At 39.9% G+C, this 16,463-nt stretch overlaps 1 protein-coding gene across 1 annotated transcript; it reads left to right on the top strand.

The window, feature by feature from the left end:
* The first annotated feature begins 673 nt into the window (after positions 1–673).
* On the top strand, positions 674–15,947 carry tmod4 (tropomodulin 4 (muscle)). The gene is made up of 10 exons (XM_047599640.1): positions 674–838; positions 7,116–7,284; positions 7,884–8,040; positions 8,916–9,035; positions 13,178–13,270; positions 13,529–13,659; positions 13,846–13,953; positions 14,839–14,982; positions 15,194–15,338; positions 15,541–15,947. Exons 2-10 carry the CDS (start codon positions 7,183–7,185, stop codon positions 15,561–15,563), a joined length of 1,023 nt encoding a protein of 340 aa, XP_047455596.1. The 5' UTR covers positions 674–838; positions 7,116–7,182; the 3' UTR covers positions 15,564–15,947.
* The last annotated feature ends 516 nt before the right edge of the window (positions 15,948–16,463 follow it).

Genomic DNA, 16,463 nt, shown 5'->3' with positions numbered 1-16,463 from the left:
AACACAATGTTAATATAAATAGAAAAATAAATAAAATCTCATATGAGATAATTAACTGATGGAATAAGGGAATCACAAAATCAGAAAACTCTGAAGCATAATATAAGAAAATAATAATAGTAATAATTCATAGTAATTATACATACAGTTAAAGTTATTTATATACACACACACACATATATATATAGTTAATTAGAAAACATAATAATAAATATAGTAAAATATGTCAATAAGCAATTTAATGAGATCTCAATGATTTATGTACATGCTTTCAGGTTTCTGTGTCTTTTGTAAGACATGCAGGAGTGAGGACATTTATGGATGGGAGCATTGTAAATGACTAAAACATAATTACCATGAAAGCCAATGCAATTTGTTGAGACACAAATCTTTCAGAAAAACTTCCAGTGGAGCAGGGAAGTCTATTAGAGATACAGAATATGACAAAGAGATATATGTTGTACATCTAAATGGGAACCACTTGGTGTCAGTCTTTCTCCATTGTCTGTCAGACGTCACTCGTTTTTAATTGAGTTAGTGATGAGCATGAGTTCATGGCCCACTTTTCTCCCTCTCCCTCCCATTCTACATGCCTCTCTGCCACCCCTCCTCTGTCACTCAGCCAAAATAATAAAATGCTGACTTCTCAAAGTGCCGTTAGTATGCCTGTCTCAGCATAGCAGCCGTGAAGCCGACACACAGAGGAGAGAAAGGGGAGAAGGGGGAGAGACTGAGAGAGGAGGAGGAGGAGGAGGAGGGGGAAGAAAAAAGAGAAACAACTTTGTCAAACTGCAGGCTTTGCCTTGCCGATGGGCTTCAGCACTGTGCTTCTGTGAAGGTAGGTGACAGTCTTCTTCCTCCTGTTTCTGTTTTAGAGAACTCATGCTGGCATGTTGGGCAAGTTAACCATTGTCTGTGAATGTTCTGGGAGCCCTTATCGACTTAACTAGACTCTTCTGTGTCGATGTGAGATTCCTGTGTCAATTATCGCACTTGGGTGCATTATTGTCCAACAATTGTTGGATTTGATTTTGAATTTGTGTGCCTCAGTTTATGGTTGGTAGCTTTTCACCAGTAGGAACTTCTGCAAAGTTTCATCAGAAACACTGTCATTCAAATGAATGTATCAAAATAGCATGTGGAGGGGTTAAGCTATCCAATAGCTTCCCATTGTTATGTAGTTAATTCATCACAGTGGATTTGGAGATGTTGTCCCATGGGGCTATAGAGTTTAGAAATTAGGTGGAATGGCTGCTCACCTTCTCCAGATAAAATCACTTAGAGCATGATGTTTAAATATCTGTCACTGGATCAAATCATGATTCAGATGGGATCTAATGGTTTATTTGTGTAGGAACCTTGCACTTACCGTAAATCTGACCTTACTGATGATTTAGTTCAGTTACAGAATGAAAAAAAGTTGTTTTGTTTTTGTTTGTTTTTTTTCTCTCTCTCTCGCTCTGGTGCTTTTTCTTTCCTTTTAGAAAAGATCTTATTCATAGAAATTGTTCTCTAAGCCTCAAAATGGTGCTCTGACAAGATCCCAAGGAGCAACCCAAGCCAGGAGAGGGGGGTTCAGTAGCTGACTTGTGAAGCTAAAATTAAGCTGAGGGCTGATTTGGAATGTTACACATGGGCAGTAAGACGTGGAGAAGATGACCCACCAGTGGTGACAAATCTCCTGAGCTGTTGGTGGCAGTAAGAGGACTTGGCCTGCTCAATTAATAAGCCTCTCTTATCCTACTACTGTAACAGAAAATTAGACATACTCAGCAAGGAAACCAAGAGCAGTGGAACTACAAGAAGTAACCTCAATGTTTGTTTCTGCACTGTTGAAGTCAAATGCCCTGACACAGAAGTGGAGTGCAAATCATTTTGGAGCATTTATGAGTGTATAACATTTTTCACTATGACATCTAAACCCTTGTAATGGGCTTTTACTTATAAAACACACAGTAACATTTCCCCGCTGCTGCTCTCAAAGTAGTACTTCAAACACAGAGTAAAAGGAGCTCCTTCGCATTAAATAAAATTAGACAGTGTACACGCTGACGTGCAGTGAATCATGGTTTTACTGCATTTCCCACCAAAATATGAGCATTTTCAAGCAGATTTCCAAAAATCACTTCAACAGTAAGAAGAGCTCCTCTCAGCTTCATCTTCAAATGACTCCACACGCATTTACTAAATCGGACCAAAGGGCAAGCCGCGAAGTCCCTGAATGCTTGAACTGCTTTTACCAAAGTGGTTGTGCAGATGCTCGTAGAAACCCATCATGTGATGTGCCCAATCACCACAGCGGACAGGGAAGCTCACTATATTGCTGATATGTAACACTGACTTGTGTGGTTTCTGTAACATCAAGTCCTTTAAGGATGCTTGTAAACATGTGCTCTCAGTTATTGTTTCACTTTGCTCAGAATGGGCAGATCTGCTATGAAAACCTTTTGTGGTTTTTAAGCTCCACAAGACATCGAAGGTTGGCCTGTGTAGGTGTGACAAAATCAATAGATTTACTGAGGTGCCACTTATACCTCATGCTCAGTTGGGCAAACTCCGGGTACTGACAGGGTAATGAAGCCCACTATGCTCACAGATGGCCTGACACTGACCATCATTGGCTTACTCACAGCTCACAGCTGTAAAAAGAAAAAAACATTGGAGCCAAAGTGGGTGAAGTACTGACATTCATTAAGGTTGGAATCTCTGTGTTATATTTATTGCTGTTTATATTAGCAGTGATGATTTATGTATGGAAATTACACTGAGGTGAGCAATTTTCTATAACTTGCTTAGAGGAAACAGATAATTCCTTGAGAATTAAGGATAAATGAATCAACAGTGAAAATATCACTGGTTACTTTTAACTTTTGTCATTTGTAGGATCAGTGTGCGGGATTTAGTGCCCTCTAGCTGTGAGGTTGCAACCAAATGTACTCCTCTATAACTATATGCAGAAGGACACGCTGGACATCATTTAAATGTTTTATCCACTCCTGGCTATGGTATGATCTGTTTGGTTTTGCATGCTATATAAATGGATATATATATATAAACATAAAAACATATAAATGGACAGAATAAACATGTAAACACATGTACGTATGTGTTTACATGTTTATTCTGTCCATTCTTAGTATCATCTTGTGCTGAATTGCAGCAGTATTGTAGGCTAAAACATGTAGTTACAGTAATGATGAGGAAAACTGTTATCTGAATGGTTAGGAAGAGTCACTCAATATAGAAGGGTATTTTGTCAAACCACAATAAAATGTAGGTCATGACTCCTGTTAAGACAGCAGCTGCAGGTGCTGGAGATGGTTTAGATTTTGCCTGGAAAAAGAAGCGTCCCGAGCCAGCTGGTGGTGGCAGGTGACAGCCACTCTACTGCTCCACTCCCAGTTTTTTTTTTGTTTCACATAGAAACCCCCCACTGGGAGTGTAGAGGACAGATGAACATTCACAAACACACAATCTGTTTCCGCACTGTGGCTGGAGGCTTCCTGGAACGTGGCAAATTCACTGTCAAAACACAACATTTTGTCTGGCTTTTTACCAGATAATCATTTTATAATGTCTGCCAAAGTATTTATTTTTTCACAGCAGATAACAAACATTCCTCAAGACACATAGTAAGTATTGATCTAGTCTACATTTGTAGCTCTTTATTGAGCATTAAAATCAGAAACAAAATTTCAATTTCTAACTCAAAATAAGACATATATACAGTATGGTAGTTATATGTTCTTTAGTTACTTAACTGGCAGCCTGCTGGTATCCAGTTGTCTGAGCCCTCACTCGTAGCTCGAGTGTCAGAAAACATGTATTTAGCTCAACAATCATCGAGGCTCAAAGGCTTGACTGGAGGCAAATCACTCAAGCCATATCTGGATGAAGCCCTAGTTTACTTCCTAAGTCAAGAACTCTCTCAGTAATGCATGCAGCAGAAATGAAGCGGTGTAGCTGGTATTTTTAGCGTTGATGTTTACCATAACTGCCCTAAAATGGAGATGTACAAATTTTGAGAATGATTAAATGCAGAACAAATAAATTCGAATGTGCATCAGGCTTTTACTTTAAGGCTTATAAAGAGTGTAGTTGGTGTGTGACATCCAGTAAGTGTTTCATCTGCTGTGGCTTTATTCTTTTTATTACACAGGCATGGCAGGAACATCCCCAAACATGACACTGACACATAATCATTTTGAGTTTATATTTGTCATGATTTCCTGTCTGTCTGTTTCATGTTTAGAGTTTCCTGTTTTATGTTGTTAAGTTTCTTGACTTCCTGTTGTGTTTCCTCATGTGTCCATGATTGCTTATTGATTTCTCCTGGTGTGATTGCCCTCATTAGTTTCACCTGTGTCTTGTCATCCCTCAGCCCTCTTGCGTATTTATAGCCCTGCCTTTCCTTTGTTTCCCTGTGTGTTCCTTCTGTTACTTACCTATGTTGTACTATGTTCATGTGTTCCTTGTTGTTGTCTCCTGGCCTTGTTCTTTCCTGAGGGTTTTCTAGTTGTGTGTGTTTCTGTAGGTTTTTGTTCAGTTCTGGATTATGTGCCGTACGCACCACTTTTGGTTTCCCATTTGCTTACTTGCACCAAATACCCTTGTCCCTGGATTCCCTGCCTCCTCATCTTTTGTCCTGCATTTGTGTCCTACCTCTATATCTACACATCCTGACAATATTCCAAACATGTTTGGAAGTGTTGGGCTGATTTATTAGTATTCATCCTCTACCACTAGTGTTTTGCTCAAAGACACTTATGCAGTGCCAATTCCTTTGGTTAAACTGTAGCTTCAGCTATTAATCTTATAGTGGCGTAAAGACTTGGAGGAATTCATGAGTCAAGATACTGTATGAAGGCGAGGTCTTTGTAAGCATGAGGGTGGTAAAGGCTGATAAAACATTTTATCTGAGGTACAAACAGAGTTTGGGTAGATTTATCCTCTACCTGGTTCTTTGAGCTGCAGCATCCTTATTCTTTAAACCTCCTCGATCTTCTGCGTTAGTATTGTTGGGAGATAGATCTGTGGATACAGTCACACTGTGTGTACACAAGTGTGTGTGTCCTCGATAATTTACAAGCTCTGGAACAGTAAGAACAGGTCACTTTCATTTCTATGGTAACCAAGCTTATGTTGTCTGGGAAGGCTGATCGTTTGTCTGTGGGCTGTCTTGACTGTTGAAGTTGTTGAATTTGTACAAAAAAACTGATGTGTTGTCACCACAAATACACACACAGTTGCAAGCGATCACAAGAACCCACTCAGGTCAGCATTAAAGGATAAGTTCAACTGTCAATTTGTTCAATTAGACCAGAATATTTCTGCTTTTCTAAATAGCATCAAAAGCAAAGTCACGCTGAAAACAGAATACAGGGATAAATGATCTTTATTATACTCTGCAGCAGAGGGCTGGGCTATAGTCAGATTCATCTACATTCACTTTAATTTAGTTTAATCATGATTTTCTCTTAGATAAGGTGCTGATAATTAATTCAAGTTACAATTCTATTTATATGCATATACATTAAATGGAGGGTACCTAGTTGTAGTCAATTCTGTTCCACTGTATATTTAATTTATTTCCCCACTGAAATATTTTTTTCTTCTTTAGATATCTGTAAATTGAATGTCATGAGACAGAATCACTAACCAAAACTAATATTGCATTTACTATTTTGAGGACTTTGTTTCAGCACTCGCTGTCACTTGCAATAAACAGCCTGAAGAATATTCTGGGGAGTGGTTCCACCAAGAAAAAGATACATTTTGCAATTGGATAATCCAAAGAACAGTCAGTTATTTGTAAACAAAATACCCTGGCAGTTCTTTTCATAATCAGTTCTCAGTGGAAAGGTTCCAGACAAACTTTCCACCACAAAAAATCTGTGGGTGGTGAAGTGTGTCTGGCTTCCAGGATATAGTCTTTAGTTTGTAAGTATGTTGTTTAGATGCATCTGGGGGAAAAGAAAGTTCCTTTCTTGGTAAGATCATGTTTTAATTAATGATGCTGCTAAATATCTCTTTAATTACTCCAGCTTCAACATGGTCGATTCAGAAAGCTGAATGAAGAATGAAATGCTGGTATTTCTGTTGCCATCACAGATGTGAATGTTCTCTGATATCACACAAGCAGATCTGACTGCATGAAACCACATTCTGTGACCTGACCTGTGATGAGATTTTTCTTCTTTGTCCAAGTTGGGTAAAAAATTGGACTAAAAATGAAAACATTGGCCCTCAAATCTGATAGTTGTATTACTCATACTGTGACCCAGAGGGATACTGTATGCTATCACTGTGGTATTTCCTAGCTGGAGAGCCCTGCTGTGTAGTTCTCTGCTCTTTGTCGTTGCAGAGTCTTGCAGTTATGCGTTAGAGTTTCATCACAGGGTGCAGATATGCTTCGGGTGGGTCCACTACTGTATGAGCAAGTGTCCGCCACTGATAAATAAAGGACGGCACTTCCCACTCCTCTCTTCTCCACATACTGCTATACTTAGCTGCCGTGTGATGAGCTATGGGTTTAAAGTTACATAGACCTTGCTCTTTCGGTCTGTCTTTCATTTCTTTCACTTGTCTACTTCACTCAGCTTCTCAACCTTTCAAAGCACAGGGCATCATTGGGTGGTTGTTCACCTTTCTTGTGTTTAAGATTGTAATGTAATGATTGTAATGATGATTGTAAAAAATGAGAGGTGGAGGCGGCCACGGCATATTTCCACAGACTCTGCCCTCCTGACTATTGAAGATTTATTAGTGGAAATTAATCTATTATGACCAACATCAGATTATCAGGGCACCCTGGGCAGGGCAACTGATAAGCCCAGTGAAGATCATGAAAGCCTAGTTCAGTGGTTAACACAGTGCAGGCAGGGGACCCCCTGGACCATGATGTGCCTCCAGGAGGTTCCCAAGTGGTTTATCATTTACTCAATCAATCAATTTAGTGTCAGAAATCAAACACTAGTTAAAGCTGTAATTCAAGTTAAAGATGTTTTATTCCAATGAATATGATCTAGAAGGATATAAGATTTGATACAAAAAAAGGCCATTTACAACAAAAAATCTCATTGTCTTCCTGTCCTCTCATGTTTCTTTACCAACAGTGGTCACTCACCCAGGGGTGCACAGCGGTGTGTATGACTGAGTGTATGTGCGTGTGACCCAGAAGCCATGTCAGATCCCAGGGACATCGACGAGGATGCCATCCTCAAGGGCCTCAGCGCTGAGGAGCTGGATAAGCTCGAGTATGAGTTGCAGGAGATGGACCCCGAGGTATGGAGGACCAAATGCTCATCTGCTGATCAGTTTTTCCGAGGTGGCAAAGCCTTGATGTTGATATCTGGTGCCTCAGGTTCAGTAGTCCTGCAGGGGTTTGTTATCCCAGGTAATTGGTGTGCTCCACATGTACCAGACACCAGGTGTAGATTTTTAAGTATTAGAGGTGCAAAAATGTGCAGGATGTGTGACACTTGGTAATGTGTGACAAGAGGGGCATTCATTTCCACTTAAGTCCACCATTGATCAAATTTGTTCTGAGATGGGAGCAACAAAAGAACAAAGGGAAAAACATCTAGTGAAGTTTGAAGCACTTCTATCTATCAGGTGGTTCCATAAGAAACACTCCCTGATTAATAAAATACAATTTCTCAGGTCTCTCTTCCCTGTAATGAGTCCACATCAAGCTTTATCTTTTTTATTTCCCTGGGTCCTTTTGAGAAAAATAAATTTAAGTGTTATTATAGCCAGCTATCATCTACAATATGTGCTGTACAGTGCATTCAGACAGTTTCTAATCATCCATCCAGACACTGAATTAATTCACTCTTCCTTTTTCTGTTGTCAAAATAACACCTGGTGTCTTGTTCTCTCAGAATGCCATGCTGCCAGCTGGTTTCAGGCAGCGAGACCAGACAAAGAAGAGCCCGACGGGGCCGTTTGACCGTGACGCCCTGATACAACACCTGGAGAAGGAGGCCATGGAGTTCCCAGACAGGGACGACCTGGTGCCCTTCACTGGGGAAAAGAAAGGTGCACTTTAAATCTGGATGATAACATTCAGTGTCCCCATCATGCCATCATGTCTCCCACAAGTGGAAAGACAGTATCTCCCCTATTCCCCAACAGAATTACTGTATATAGGCCTACTGTATTTACATACTGTACGTAGAATGGGAACAGCACAGTTGATGCATGTGAATCTCCATAGACCTTCTTGTCTCTCCAGTAGCTGTACAGTTCTGTACTCCTGTGATGCATCACTGCGTAGCAGCTTAGGCTCTTATTTTCAGGTCTGCGTGAGGTTTTTTCCAGCTCACTGACTTTTGGGGCTATTTTCATTATATTCCCACAGGCTGACATGTTTAGCCCTACACCGGAAAATGACTTGGCTGAGAACATTTTTGCTGCGGTTCCAGTGCAACAAATCCAATACTCGAAAACGAATAGTACAGTGGTCTATCTATGTTGTCTAAAATTAGTTTTTTGTAATTCACAACAAAAATTGGGAGCTTGAATGAGCTAAGCACAACGAAAGAGATGACACAGAGTCACAGCGTAGGCTCTAGTGGAAAACCAAGTTTATTACAGTTGCTCTGTAAATCTGTGATAAGCCTCGATTTACTTGCGTCTTGGGAAACATTATCTGAACAGAGCTTTTTGCAAGACAGACAAATGTATTTTTTGCGACTTTCAAACTGCACAACCTCATTAAGATTAAAAAAATAAATAAATTTGCAAACTAATGCATTGTTACACAGAAGCATCAGCTTGATCTTGTCTTTACCATCACGTATTTCTCATCTATCTTCTTAGAAACATTCTCCATTGTCTCATTTCTGATTGCCTCTCCTTTTCCCTGCTTTTGCGTTCTTATCCTGTTCTGTTTATTTTATATTCGCATTAAGGAAAGACATTTGTGGCCAAGAAAGCAGCAGAGATCCCCGAGCACGAGCAGGTGATCCTGGAGCCGGAGCTGGAGGAGGCTCTGAAAAATGCAACTGATGCAGAGATGTGTGATATTGCAGGTGAGACAAGCACTACTGGAAGTGTATTATGACAGCCTGAGAGACAGGCATACCAAAATATATGAATTATAATTAGCAAAAAGTTTGTAATACCAGGACAATGAGAAATGTGTCATTCGCATTATTGGTTACCTGAGCTTTTCCTCCAAAATGTAAAAATGGTGTGTTTTTTATCCATTTGTCCTCCAGCAGGGGCTTATTAACCCTCTGACACACACACCATTGTGTGACCTTGGTGTTTTCACCACAGTGGCTTTGACCCACATAGTTCTATTACACAGACATGCTGTGTCTCTACTGCTTTGTATTATTTCCCTCAACACTGAGACAGCCCAGCAGTCTCAACCAAACAGACACAAACAGAAATGCGATGGGCTCCGATTCCCATGCTCAGCAACACAAAAATAAATAAGCCTGGCCCCAGGCCTGCATAGAAAGGGTGGAGTGGACGAGGCAAAGGAGGCAAAGATACAGTATCTGTACAATCCAGACAAGGGGGAAGCTGGTGTGCTCACAGATAGAGCCACGGTTTTCCATGTTTCCTGAATCAATTAACTGGAGCTCAACAGTCAACAATGTAAAGTGAGTAGTCTAGATGGAACCTTTAGAAAGTAAGTAATACATCTGACCTCTTTATGGTGTAGATTTGACACATAGTAGCTGTGGATACACTTTGTCCTCAGTTATCCGTAATCAACACAAAGGTTACATTGTTCAACCAGGGTACAACTGCTGGGACAGAAAAGTGAAGCCAAAACGTGAATCTTGGTTTATACGTCTGCAACTCATCTACCCAGATAAGATAAGATAAGATAAGATAAGATAAGATAAGATAAGATAAGATAAGATAAGATAAGGCTTTATCGTCATTGCAGAAGAACACGTCTGAAAGTGAAGTTCCATGTATTCAAACAATAAAAATCCAAATGACAGGCTACATACAACCATAAGAAGGGATGTCCAATATTGACTTTTTGCCCATATCTGATAGCCGATATTGTCTTAATTCTTAATTTCCGATTCCGATATCAACCGATATGGTATACTGATATATGCATTTTTTTCCCCGCCCAGACTAATTTTACCACGCAGCAGCACAACCAGGGCATTTTCATTATCGTGGTAAAACCAATAACGATATGAACACATATTACAAAAATAGGCTAATATCAGCCGATGTTATCCGTTGGCCGATAATAATGGACATCCCTAACCATTAGATGTCAATAAACGATATAACAGATAAATATTGTAATATGCAAATAAAATAATGACACACTAAAATATCACAAAATATCACACTAGGACTTCAGAGCAAGTTTTCTAATTTGACCAGGTCCAGGTTTGTCATTTCCCAACTAATATGTCTGGGATAATAATAGGGAATGCTGAACTATAGTCAACAAATAGCATCCTGACATAGTTGCCCGGTAGTTCAAGGCATCTCAGAGCTGAGAGGAGGGCAGTGGAGATGATGTCTTCATAGATATATCGTACCTTAAGGGCATCTGCGGCATAGATGACATGCAGAAGAATAAATCTAGCTACTGTGCCAGAAATTGCAATAGGAATCCTACAGATGATGTCATGGAGAGTTTGTCTTTATATGCAGTCAATAAGCGCAGCTTACTGGACTGCAGATAGAACACAGATATTTGGCTAGATCGGACACAATAAACACAATGTTGGTAAGAGAGACACGTAGTCATTTTCTGCATCTAGGACTCACTGTCACAGTGGGAACAGAATCCATGGAGGAGTTTTTATGGGCTCATAAAGTACTGCTTTTAATACAGTCCAGTGCACACGAGTTTGGCAAAAAGTTGTCAAAATCTTGACCCTGAGGCTTGTCCCGTCTTACAACAGTTGCCAATCAGTGACTGTATCTTGTGGTTTAGGATAGGAGTTCAGCACATACAAAAATAATGTTGTATCCGTGGATACCAAATTAACCAAATTTTATAAAATCATCTATATGTCTGTCAGACTAAATTCTGACAAATTGAATCATAAAACACATTTTGCACTTTATCGAGTATGACCCTGAACACCCAGTGACACTCCTCTGATGGGCCAAACAGGCCTGACAGGCAAGCAAGCATCCGGAAAAAGCAAAGCAGGGGAGCGTGTTTGTCTGGTTCCATCAGTCTGTCAGAGTGACCGCCGTTTTAACCCTGGATGGGGTCCAGATGAGGATTAAGCCTCTGTTAGCCTTTGCCAGTCTTTTGTTTGGGCTTTTTGGCAAACAGATCAAAAGTGAATGAATAGCCTGGCTAACCCAAACTCATAGAAAGTGTCCAATAAGTCACTCTGGAATTATGATATTCTTGATTTATTTAAGACATTAACACATTTCTATATTGAGCTGTTTAGTTATCTATAGTCTATCTTGTGCTGTAAATCCACTGTGGGTTATTCTCAGTGCTGCACAGGATGACGTGAGGGTATTTAAGGCCAGCAACATCCCGCTACCCCCACCTTAACAAACCCCAACCCCCTGAGCAGGCAGCTGTCCACTGGCCTCCTTTTCCTCTCAAGGCCCTACCCATGGTTCCCCAGGTCAGGGGGCTGGTGGGTGGGAAAGAAGAGGGAAGGGATGTGATTGCTGTTACAGCAGTTGGCTTGTGACACAATTTGGTGCTGGCAGGTTTCAGCAAGAACCGGCAGGTCTGCCCCCTACTGGTCATTAACGGTTATAGCTGTATGAAAAGGTCAAATAAAAACCTCATCAACAACTTCTGTCATCCAGTTTTACTGAATCTGTTTCTGCCCATGCTTGTTTTATTCTTTAGTATGACTGAAAAAGTAACTTTGATTTTATGTTCAAAATGATAAGATATGATATGTTATATTCATTGCTTTACTTTTAAACTGATCTGCATATTAAATAGTCAGAATTTTAAGATCCACATCCACATCACAGTGATTTAGCAACTAACTTTGAACCCCAAAAGATGGCCTCATGCACAATGTGTACTATTATTTTGATATTTAAAACAGATAGGCTTTTTCTTAAACTGAATTAGTTAATGACATATAGACAATAACATCTTTCAGCTAATTGTTTTGGTTTCATAACTTTTCTGTTAAGGAGGCAGCTCTGTAACACCAAACAAGAAAGCAAAAAGGCCTGTTCCAAACAAAGATAAAAAACAGAAAAACTAAAAGCAGCACATCTCCAAGTGGCTGGACTTCATATGAATGCTAATGTCTTATAAAAACTTTTCGTTTTATTGGACAATATTTTAAGAGTTTTACTGAAATTGCAATTATAGTGATGCAAAGGTATTGATATTTTTATGTATTTAAGTAAAGTAGTACTTCTTCCACTATAGTTGATTAGTATATTAAAGGATCAATGTGAAGGATTTAGTGGGTTCTAGTGGTGAGGTTGCAATTTGCCATTGTACTTAATTATGGTGGATCCTTGGAGCTGGCTCCTTCTTTGTCTGCTCTGGGCAACTGTAGAAACATGACATACTCCAAGGTTGAGGCCTCATGCAGATATGAATGTGCATTCTAAGCTAACAAAAATACACAAATTTGTACTTCAAACTGATTATACACAGATAAACTGAGGATCAGATCCCATTTTGGCTAATGTGTCCTCTTAAAATCTACATGGAGGTCCTTTAAAGAATTATTTAAAATTTTTTTCAGCACATATTTTTTTAGGCGTACACCTGGCACAGTCTGGACTCTTTTAACTCTGTCTTAGTATCAGTTAGAATAACAGTGACGCCCATCGCCTGAGTCCATAACTTGTGTATTCTGCATAGTATCATAACTTACTTCGGGGGCCATGGAAACTGGAAGATTACAACCAGAAATATATCCTGAACAGCAACCTTATCTCGTCGAACAGACACGCACAAGAAGAGGGATCATCTAACTAAGCCTATTTTTGTTTTGGACTCAGACCTGGATCCAAACCACTAATATTGACTTTGCCAGCACAGCAGCGTAAAAGAATTTGTCTTGGGGGATATCAGCACACGGGCACAGACACAGTGCAGACCACAAAAACAAACATGACAAGAGCACAACCTGTGACATACGAGCTTGTTCAAATATCACAGGTATTTTGATCCCAATAGGCTTTGTGACTCTTATTCATAGTGATTGTTTTCCTGTACTTGCAGCTATCCTTGGAATGTACACACTGATGAGCAACAAGCAGTACTACGATGCTCTGGGCACCACGGGCACAATCGCCAACACAGAGGGCATCAACAGTACGTGTGACACCAATTTAAAAACCTCTGCTATTAATTGTCATACTATAGATATATTATGAGCCACAACTGATCATAAGAAAATAAATAGACATGCAAGTAACTAGATCAGACTTTTGTTCTTAATTTCTGTTCTTTATCAGATATTTCCAATAACGGTTTGGGCAACTCATAAAAAGTATTACCTTTAAGTACATGCTTAGACTTGCTTCACTGTGCCACTCTATAGCCTCAGCTGTGACATTTTATCACTTTCAGGTGTTGTGAAACCGGATCCATTCAAGATCTTCCCAGAAGAACCACCAAACACCACCAACGCAGAGGAAACCCTAGAGAGAATCCACAACAACGACAGCAGCCTGACTGAGGTCAACCTCAACAACATCAAGGTCAGCTCAACTGGATGTTACAACTGAAGTAGAAGCTCATTTCTCAGTCAACTAAGTGAACCAACTTAACACTAATGTGGACTTCTAACCAACATATTTTTACTTTGTTCCATAAGAGGTCCTACAGATCAGTGAGCTTTGTCAACGAACCTTGCAAAGATGACACCCACTTTTTTTTTCTTGCAGGACATTCCCATCCCGACACTGAAAGAGATCTTCGAGGCGATGAAGGGGAACTCTCACGTGGAATCTTTGAGCATTGCTGCGACCCGTAGCAATGACCCTGTGGCCTATGTGAGTACATTTATATACTTCAGTGACTTCAAGGATAGAAAATAAAATATATTTGTGGTTATATTCTTAATTATTGTCATAGAAAATACTTGTTCCATATAAAATGAGCACATACAATACTGATCAGCTAAAACACTGAAACCGCTAACAGGAGAAGTGAATAACATTGACCATCTTGTGACAATTCAGTGTTTTGCCGGGATACTTTTGGACCTGGTATTCATTTGGATACTTAGATATGTACTGCTCATCTAGACCAGACACCCCCACCCCATAGAAATGACACTCCTTGATCTTAGCAGCCACCCCCAACAGGATGCAGCCTGACACAGACACACACACACAAACACTTCAGGAACAACACAAAAAACATGAAGAACATGTTGACCTGGCCTCTAAATTCACTAGATCCAAAACTGATCAAGTATCCATGGGATGACCACAGAGGCCCCTCCCCTCAACCCATAGGACCAGAAGGGCCCCATTAAAAACGTCCTGTTTCCAAACACCACAGGACACCCTCAGAAAGCCCATGCCCATTCTCTGATGAGTCACAGGTCATAATGTGATGCCTGATCAGTGTATATATACAGTATTTACTCAGGTTCAGCAACAAAAACAATTATATGTATAGCTGATGTAGCATCTCTGCTGTATACAGAATATCAGACATTTCACATTTAAGCATCCAGCAAGTATTTCACATATGCTGAAGGAAACATCTGTAAGAGCCTTGGTAACATAATATTAAGATGCATGTTGTCAGTTAAAAGACACCTACTGATTTCTAAAAGATATCTGTCAACTGACAACATTTTCCAGCTCCTGCTAACCGGATATTTTCTAGACGGGTAATTTCACTGTGTGTATTTCCTCTTGTTTCAGGCATGTGCTGAGATGCTGCAGGAGAACACCAGCTTGCAGAGTCTTAATATTGAATCTAACTTCATCACTGCAGATGGCATGATGGCGATCATCAAAGCTATGGCTAATAACGCTACACTGGTGGAGCTCAAGATAGACAACCAGGTCAGAATCAGAGAAATGAAACTATGGACATGCAAAACACCTTACTGCTCGTATATTTTACTTCCTGAAGGAGTTCTATTTTCATCATCTACAGTTTTAAATAATTCCTTTTTGTATCTTGTGTAGAATAGATGGTGCTTTTCAAATGAAGAATAAGTATGAGCAGAGACCTCAGTGTTGGTTTTGAATACTCCTCTTCTCTCTGGTACAGAGGCAGAAGCTGGGAGACTCGGTGGAGATGGAGATTGCCTCCATGTTGGAGAACAACTCCAGCATCCTCAAGTTCGGCTACCACTTCACCCAGCAGGGTCCTCGTGCTAGAGCCGCCATGGCCATCACAAGAAACAACGACATGAGTAAGATGAGATTCAGAAAGTCATTTGAAATATTCATGTAATCAAGAGTAGATATTTAAGTCAAGTTTAAATCTGAAATCACCATCTGACAGCAATGTGGAGAGAGGTGGAGATTCAGTGCCACTCATCTACATAGCTTCTGGGTGTCACTATTAATCCCATATTTTTCTAAATAACATCTGGTGTTTTCTTTGTCTTTCAGTTCGCCAGCAGAGATTAAGATGAAAGCAATGAGAAGCAAACAGAAGAACCGCCATTTCAACCACCTCAGAGCCAACAAAAAGTGCCAATGAAGTTCTCTCGCCAGCTTCCTCACTACGGTGCCCCGGTGCTGAACCATAACCCGGGTGTGACATCCATGTTCATGCCATTTCATTTCATTTACTGCAGCAAACTTTGTGTAGACTGCTGAATTCATCATAAAGACATGTATAGGTTACAAGCAAAATGTGACGCGTGTGTCTTTTTTTTCTGCTTTTAGTTTTTATGCATCACCAGCATCATCCCAAACCTTTCATTCATAAAAACATTTTAATTGTGGTGCTACATGAAATGTGGGAAGGAAATAAAATCTGTAAATACTTTGAATAAAAATATATTCAGCTATTATTTTGCAAATGTTTGGCAAGTTTAATTGCGTTGCGTCTACCATTTATTTCCCTTAATAAAAATTCTTCTCAGCAAATATTGGTTTAAATGCAGCATGCAAATCGACACATTCTTTCAAGTGTCTGTAATTGAAACTGGATTAATTGGGTTTGCAGAAGACCAGATGGACTTATTAGAATACATAAGTGTGTATATAATTCCCAAAATCATAACATTGTCAATGACAAGATGTATTTCTGCAATTTAACGATGAACCCTTCATATAAAGAGCACTTTAATCTCTTATAAAGCCTCTCCTGATCCTTTGACTTCCCCCAAGCACCTGAGCTATTTATAAGCCTCACCCCTCCCTCCCCTACACTGACGGTGAAACACAACCGACCCTGCTGAGGTTGAATTACCTTGTTCCAAATATAAGAACTAACTTTAAGAGGGTTGCACCCACATGTACCCGCAGAGATTTATGAACAGAAACAGCTGCTAACCTCTGAGGATTTTGACAGAATTGCTTAGGTT

Source organism: Mugil cephalus, chromosome 11 (genome assembly GCF_022458985.1).
Source record: "Mugil cephalus isolate CIBA_MC_2020 chromosome 11, CIBA_Mcephalus_1.1, whole genome shotgun sequence".
NCBI lineage: Eukaryota > Metazoa > Chordata > Actinopteri > Mugiliformes > Mugilidae > Mugil > Mugil cephalus.
Note: the sequence above shows the minus strand (reverse complement) of the source record. Positions and strands in the feature narration are given on the sequence as shown.

What these genes read in the sequence shown, in the direction of transcription:
- tmod4 (XM_047599640.1), top strand. Translation starts at nt 7,183, where the DNA reads ATGTCAGATCCCAGGGACATCGACGAGGATGCCATCCTCAAGGGCCTC. An exon ending in AGAGATGTGTGATATTGCAG is followed by an intron (nt 9,036 to 13,177) that starts GTGAGACAAGCA and finishes CTGTACTTGCAG; the next exon opens with CTATCCTTGGAATGTACACA. An exon ending in CAACACAGAGGGCATCAACA is followed by an intron (nt 13,271 to 13,528) that starts GTACGTGTGACA and finishes TATCACTTTCAG; the next exon opens with GTGTTGTGAAACCGGATCCA.